Source organism: Oncorhynchus clarkii, chromosome 7 (genome assembly GCF_045791955.1).
Source record: "Oncorhynchus clarkii lewisi isolate Uvic-CL-2024 chromosome 7, UVic_Ocla_1.0, whole genome shotgun sequence".
NCBI lineage: Eukaryota > Metazoa > Chordata > Actinopteri > Salmoniformes > Salmonidae > Oncorhynchus > Oncorhynchus clarkii.
The window spans coordinates 7249104-7257274 of NC_092153.1; the positions used below are offsets into that span (position 1 = coordinate 7249104).

Consider the following 8171-nt stretch of genomic DNA (forward strand, 5'->3'; position numbering starts at 1 on the left):
TAATATTGGAATATTCATTATAAGTCTTTGACAGTTATTATAAAAATACAAAAATCCCTCTAGGATTTATTTTCTATTGTCAACCTTTTCACAATTAGGCTAAATAAATCACAAAAAGTGATTTGTGGATGATGTTTTGTATCCTTGAAATATTCCTGGAAAAAATTGTTCCGATAATTGTAAAGTAAATTATCTAATCAAAATAATGTATGCCTGTTTTCACAACATAACTAAAGTCTGGTTTTATTAAAATCTACCAGTTTGTTAAAAACATATATTGCAAGAATAAATGCACAGGATAATAGAAAAAAAAAATTTTGCAAATATTACTGCTTTCGAAAAGAGTTTGAAAATATGACGTTATTGTTAAATAACGAATATGAAATGACTTTCATTATATTATTAATTCATGTTTATTCAAATGCAAATCGAACATGTGTTGTGTATAGGTTACCATGGCATTTTTAGGCCTAAACTTTAAACTATGTTTTTCAAAGATTGTTGCTGAGTGGAGCATCATGGGTAAATACATGTGAGTTGATCAAATAATGTATCATGTTCAGTAACCTATTGGCCATTGTGATACAACTATGAGCAAGTGGGCTTTATATGTTTACTTCATAAAAATGTCAAAATAACTATCACTTAGGACCTTATAACAGTTGCTAGTGATTATTGGACTCGTGGTAGATTTGGTCTGGGGGTAGTAATTACAATAGTATCACAGGAGTTAATGCCATGACGACTACGTATTCTGCGTCACCTGCTTGACCTGTTAGAAACGGGATATTTGTTATTTTTTTGAAGCGCTTACGGCCCAACAATGTTCACATGACCTGAGGTGAGGACCACCTACAGTAGGACAATGTCTGCTTTCGTTCACACACCTGCGCGCATTCCTCCTCAGGGGTCAGTCAGATCATGCAGATTGCGGTTGTTAAAGGTGGGAGACAACAGGGAGATTCCCCATAGTTCACTGACCGGAGCCGGGAGGCAGGACGCAGTGTTGTTGCACCACATACAAACATGTAGAGAGTAAAGCAATTCTGCTTCTCATTGCTGCATATATCTTAAAACCTTATGACACATACCAATATAAGGATGTGGCTTGCACCTGTGACTGAATGATATCTTCCTTGTCTAAAACTTTCCTTCCTCTCGTCTAAAACTAACGGTGCTGATTTAAAACGAGTTGTAAAGCTTAACTAGGAATATGACAGACTAATAACTGACAAATTATTATTTTAATCATGTTGTTTTTCTGATTTCCTTAATGTATTATGTTTTTACATGATTACCGATATGCTGTGGGCCTATGTAAATAGGCCTAATTACGTAGATGAATAGAAATGAGTCTTGGACATGGAAGATAAGACACCTGGAGTGTGACCTAGCTATTCTATGCTAAATCAACTTTATTAATGGACTATTTTTTTTATCTTCCGCTGATGTATAATTCTAGCTCATAAAGATGAATTACATTAGCATTTCAACCTGGAGAAACCCATGGGTTTTAAAATAAGCAAATCGTTAATATTGTGCTAATTGAAATATAAATCTCTTGCCAATATTTCCTCTGAATAGACACGCAGAACAGATAATGATAGCACTATTTATTTGATTTAGGCTGTAAATAGATGTCCAAAATATGGCTTGAGATCCAAATGTGCAAAAACTACAAATCTGTAACATACTTTCATTATTTTCATCATCACTGTTATTATTATAATCACAATGTGGTAAGTTATGTTTAAATAATCATCACCATTATTATAAATATTGTATCAATTTGTACTAATAGCTATGTAATAACTATAACTACAGTATTTGTTCTATTATAGCCTAGACCACTTGTATCTTGTTACCTGATTCAGGCGCGTTCATAACGCAGCAACACATACAGTAGAAAAGGCTAATATTGCTACCAGTTCTCACAGTCTCACGTCACAATTAAACACAGCAGAAAGTGTTGCTGACAGACAGAGGGAAAGAGGTTGGACATTTCTCACGCAGGAGACGTGTGAGGCGCGTTCAGAGGTTTCTTGAGTCGCGTGGAAATGAGAGAGTAATTAGTTAATTAGAAAACGGTCGACTAAACTCACCCCTCGAGTACCTGCATTAGCCAATCACAGCTCAGACAGCCACAGGGGTGGGGGAGACGGCGTCTGAAGGAGTGAAACACTTGCTTTAGTTGGTTAAGTTGCTATTAAACACCAAGACCTGGCTGTTAGTCATCACATGTGATGTGAATACGCGAATAGAGGACTACAGAAACCAAATGGACACTCGGAAAGCATTGTAATTTAATACTTTGTTGTATCATTTTATTTGCTAATAATTTAAGCTCTTCAGGGTTCTTCAGATAATATTTTACCAGAACTGTTACAGGTAGGTGATAGCGAGGGGGTGAGCAAAACTAAGGAGCCTGCTATCGAAACGCATACTAAAAGTACATCCTCTCATGTATTTATCATTGCTCTGACTTATTTTGGTTACGAGAGGGTTGCACTGGCATCCTCAGAGTGACTTTTATAAAAAACTGAAACATTTAAACAGAAGATTGGAGTTGGAGCTGTGCTCTGACGCACAGAACAAGTGTACATTGGCAGGTCTGACCTTTGAGCAGCTCGCGGCAGTTTTCCTGATGAGAGTCGGTATGGAGAAATCGAATAATTTTCGAATCGATGCTCTGCTGGCGGACGAGACTCACCGGGCGAACCGAGACCTCTCCCCAGGTCTGAGCAGTGACAGCCCTGCGGGCAGCCCTGTGTCCTGTCGGCGAGCGGACACCCCGTCCCCGCGCAGGACGCCCATCCATCTTCAAACCGGGATAATCCCCAAGCCGGGACTGCTGAACCTCCCTCACACGGGACTCGCCTCGCTATCCCAAATGTACCCTGCCCCTATGTACCCAATATCGGCTTTGGGTGGACATCACCCTGCCTTCGCCTACTCCGGCTTCACACACCTTACCCAGTCGTACCCAGACCACCTGAAGGCGGCTGCCATGGCAGGGTCTCTCCCCCTGGAACACTGGATCCGTGCTGGAATGATGATACCACGTCTTCCAGACTACAGTTGTAAGTATAGTACACATGTGGGCTAGGCAGCACACTCAATAGGCTATATATACTCTTGTCACAAATATATCAACAAACGAAACATATTTTTAAAAGAGAGGCATTATGCGCTAGGCCCATGGGGTTTCTTTTAAAATCGGGGATGTAAATGGAGTTGAACTGTCTGTTGGTGATGTGTTTTTGTGCTTGCTCAGAACACATAGGCAATATAATTAATATAGCCAAGCAGACACAAAGCTAAGCCTAATTGCTGTAATCAATCATGTTTTTCAAATAGGTGTGGCGGGTATCAAGCAGAAATGAACTTACGCCCAGATACCGGAGGTTTATTGGTAGGGAAGGGATCGTTTGATCACTTAACAACCACTTCCAAAGCATTGAACCCAACCGCCTAGAGGTGTCGTAAAATCACTTATTGTTCCTCATTGCATGTAATCCAAAGGTGAGGGAAAGCAAATACAGGTACACACACACACACACACACACACACACACACACACACACACACACACACACACACACACACACACACACACACACACACACACACACACACACACACACACACACACACACACACGGCAAATGTTGTAAACATAATCAAATATATGTTCTAAGATTAGGCTAAATGTTGCAATTAACTTTAGCTAGGTTTGCAAAACTTAAACGTATTTGATACCAGTATTGATAACAAAACTCAATATATTATAACATCTCCCATAACACATTTTACAAAAAAGTAGAAAATAATAATAATCTGAGGAATAACACCAACAACAACAATAATAACAATAATCATACATTTCAATTAGTAAATAATGAATACATCTAATACGTAGGTTATTGGTTAATAATACGTGTTATTATATATTTATTATAATAATATTGTGTTACTAATTGTATTCATATTATTTCTAACTATTGCTAACATTTTTACCAATCAGGCAAGATCTGTTTCAAAACATTTTTATTTCAATATAAGAGCAAGAACAATAGGGCTACATACAAGGTATTATTATAGAATTGTAATATTTTCATGTGTATTATATCATACTATATATTAATTACATGCTTATATTAATCCACCTATATTGCAATATTTAAACACATATTTTTAACTGCTTTCTGAACATATAATATTGCACATTCAATCTTAATGGTAGAACGGTTTTGTTCTTTGTTCAGTCATTAATACACAACGTTTGAAAAATATAGGCTATTTAAGTATCATGTAGAGGTATAGGCCTAAATGTTGTTTAAGTGTAGTCTCATGAAAAGTCTTCGATCGATTTACTGCTAACTATAATATCATGTTTTTATTTTTGGCCTTTTCATTTCGCCATAAACGTCAACTCGATGAACATTGTCTTTGTACTGAGGAGCAAACTATAAACAAACACCTAAAACATTCTGCTAGTTCACCAATAAAATCACTAAAGCTTCATCGAATTTTCATTAAGTTAATGGTGCTCGCGCTTTTTATGGTTCTAGCGCCCAGCTTCTGCCGTGTCCTCTCGTCGACAATAAACTGGAGTAAAGCTATTATAGTTAATGATGGCGAGAGAGTGCGGGCATGTGTGTGTGTGTTCCTCCCTCGACATTATATTGGACTTCCTATGTCCTTGGTATTGCAGAAATAAGACCATTGAAACAGTCTGAGATTAAATCTACTCACATGCATTGTCCAATAGCTTGAATTGACCAGAACACAGGCTTAGTAGCCTACACATCTCATTACATTTGGGAAGAACATAGTTGGGGAGAATTAAGCTATTGATTAGGCCAGAGTCATTGTAACTTTCTACCCAATTTTTCACTAAAAATGATCCACAATGAAGAATATTGTACTGTACTAAGGTCCCCCCCCCCCCCCCCCCTCTCCCCCCTCTCCCCCTCTCAGCACCCCAGGCAGGACTCCTGGGGAAGTGTCGTAGGCCCCGGACGGCTTTCACCAGTCAGCAGCTCCTTGAGCTGGAGAACCAATTTAAACTCAACAAGTACCTGTCCAGACCCAAACGCTTTGAGGTGGCCACCTCTCTCATGCTGACTGAAACACAGGTGAGGGAGAAAAGGTGTCATTCTGTGTGTGTCTGTGTGAGCGTGTATATATGTGTCTGTGTGAGCGTGTATATGTGTGTCTGTGTGAGCGTGTATATATGTGTCTGTGTGAGCGTGTATATATGTGTCTGTGTGAGCGTGTATATATGTGTCTGTGTGAGCGTGTATATATGTGTTTGTGTGTTGATTCCCACCTGGCAGGCTATTCCAGCGCTGGCCTGTTATCCTATGTTCCTCTGGGAAGAACCTGTACAAATGATCCCTGGTGTGTTTGTCCTTGAGATAGACTGTCTGCTATGGGGCGGCAGGCTAGCCTAGTGGTTAGAGCGTTGGACTAGTAACCAGAAGGTTGCAAGTTCAAATCCCCGAGCTGTTGTTCTGCCCCTGAACAGGCAGTTAACCCACTGTTCCTAAGCCGTCATTGAAAATAAGAATTTGTTCTGAACTGACTTGCATAGTTTTTTAAAAATTTAAAAAATGCTCTTTTAGTCACTGGAGAGTAATGTGATATCAGACTGGCAGTTCCTTATTTAGCTAATATATTACAGCTCTCTTGTTTCACCTGCCTCATCTAGTCCCAAATACCACCCCTAACGAAGCAGTTGACATGTTGATTTAAAAGATCAACTCCTCTGTGTTCGAACATATTCAGCACGTTTTGGAATGACTTCTTCAGATAAATCTTTCTGCAAGTGAGTAACAGTTGTTGTTGACATTTCAGCCCGGTTTAGTAGACAGAAAATGGCATCCCAGATGTACTAAACTGAGTGTGGGGATAGAGAGATAGAGACTGCAGGTGAGAGACCTCCTGTATTAGTGTGTGGCTGACAGGCCTGCGTTCTGTCTCTCCTCAGGTGAAGATCTGGTTCCAGAACCGCCGGATGAAGTGGAAGCGCAGCCGCAAGGCCAAGGAGCAGGCATCTGCATCTGTCCAGTCTGAGGCGGAGCGACTACGCACCGGGGGAAAACCGACCAATGGCAAACCAGCTGAGAATAAACGAGCTTCCACTCAGGATGACGGGGGAGAGCTAGACCTAGAAGAAGCAGAGGAGGAAGAGGAGGAAGAGGAGGAGACGCCACACGAGTTTGATGTTACCATGGGTGGCGCGGTGGGGTTGCAGCGTTCAGCAGACTTTCTGAAGCTCACAGCGGAGCTTGGTTACAACCCCCACAGTCCCTTCTCTGAGGACGACTTAGTGGGGGTGACAGGGGGGGACAGGAAGATAGGCGCAGGGTTTTGAAAAGACACACCCAGAAAGGAAAACGCCAGAGACACTGCTGCTTGACACTGGCTCTGGGAAAGTGGGGGTCTATAGTGTAAAAAGGGAAAAAAATGATGTGCCATTTCAAAAGCCTATGACAGTGTTTTTTGTGTACATAATGCTCAACGCAATGTAATGTTTCTGTGACCCTGATGGAGTTGTTTAAGGCAGGGGTTTCCAAACTGTGGGTCGCCCCCCACCCCCAAAAAAATGTTTTAAAGGAACTCAATCCGGCTTTAAACTTATTCTTGAAAGTTGTACTAGTAGAATGCACATGGTGTCATTTCTATATTGGGTATTGCATCATCAGTTCCTCTTGTCCTGTCAGTCATTACATACCTTAGAGAGATATTTATAACTTGTTAGAAATGTCCAGATCCACTAGCCCATGTCTGCTAATGTTTTTATTTATTTTGTTTTTCAGCTCATAGATGTTGGAGTCATGTTTTTGTCACTCAAATATCACATGAATACACATTAGGCATGGCAAAATGTACAGAATTGCAGGAAATAAGCTTTAAACCTGCAAAATTCTCTCCACCAACAAGAAGGGTGTGAACAGTCTGTCACGAACAGTGCTTGTGCCCATAGAAATAGACATGCCTCGCCCGCAGGGGGGTGTGGGATGTTCCCCAATGCTGGAAGGGGTGTTCCCCAATGCTGGTACCCCTGGTTTAAGGTATAGGTGTTCTTTAGGTTGGACTCGCATCTCTAAGGATGAGGGAATATAAAGCATTTTATATTCATCATCACATCAAGTAAGGCTGAATAAGACACTGAACCCTGTCTCTCTCTGCTGTATTTTTTCATGGCATGCAACTCCAAAAAAATGTTTTTACACAGGACATTCACCGGCTGGCTGTAAGACTCCTGTGTTTTTCATCCAATTGGACTGAGAAGTACTGTAGCAGCAGTGAAGCAGTAAACACCACTGACCTCTATTACCTTATCATCCATCTCAGCTAAACTCCACCCCTGACAGGCTAACTGACAGATGTGGCTCCACCCACCTGCAGTGCTAAAGGATGTGATACAACCAAGTTACGTTCAGAACCGTTGGACTGTTGCAAACTGCAACTTACACTGGCAGGAGTGAACAAACCCTGAGCAGTTTGCATTAGCTGAAAACGAAGGGGAAAGTGTTGCAAAGTGTTGCAGAATGTTGAGTGATGTTGTGAATGTCAGACATCTTGGATTTACAGACTTTCTATGATGTCTCATATACTCTATCTTGTGTGTGCAATTGAACATTGTTGTCATGTAAATTCAGATTTCTGTTGTTATTGTTGTTTGTTTGTTTATTGTTGTTATTTAACCACATTTAAATGTATCTAATTTATTTGAATTGACAGGTAAATGACAGGGAAAAAGTTCATGTGTTTATCTGAAACTGGTCTGTGTTGATGTCAACTGCGTGAAATAAAAAAACAGAAATTAAAATTGTTCAAATAACTTGAGAAATGTAGGATTTATGCAAAGTTAACTCATTAAAATGAGAGATTGATTTGTGGAGAACATTTAGAACGTGTATAAGTCATCTAAAGTATTTTAAAAGTGGGTTTAGTGGAGATCAATGAGAGGGAGTTACACAAACACATTGAGCAGGCAAAGCTGAGCATTTCTTTAAGAAAGTTATTAGTGTGTGGAGCCTTCATAATGACCTTGTGAGTCTTCTGCAACCACACAGGGATGGTAACAATAGGGTAGAGAGGTCCAACTATAAATCCAGCTAAAACAGACATATTGGCCAAATTTCTACTTCCAATCTCAC

At 40.2% G+C, this 8171-nt stretch overlaps 1 protein-coding gene across 1 annotated transcript; it reads left to right on the forward strand.

Moving 5' to 3' along the window:
* The first annotated feature begins 1532 nt into the window (after window positions 1-1532).
* Window positions 1533-7811, forward strand: LOC139414060 (motor neuron and pancreas homeobox protein 1-like). The gene is made up of 3 exons (XM_071161942.1): window positions 1533-3080; window positions 4981-5138; window positions 5993-7811. Exons 1-3 carry the CDS (start codon window positions 2645-2647, stop codon window positions 6377-6379), a joined length of 981 nt encoding a protein of 326 aa, XP_071018043.1. The 5' UTR covers window positions 1533-2644; the 3' UTR covers window positions 6380-7811.
* Window positions 7812-8171: the final 360 nt, after the last annotated feature.

Coding starts and splice junctions, on each gene's coding strand:
- LOC139414060 (XM_071161942.1), top strand. CDS start 2,645: ATGAGAGTCGGTATGGAGAAATCGAATAATTTTCGAATCGATGCTCTG. Junction 3,081..4,980: donor ACGTCTTCCAGACTACAGTT/GTAAGTATAGTA, acceptor TCCCCCTCTCAG/CACCCCAGGCAGGACTCCTG. Junction 5,139..5,992: donor TCATGCTGACTGAAACACAG/GTGAGGGAGAAA, acceptor GTCTCTCCTCAG/GTGAAGATCTGGTTCCAGAA.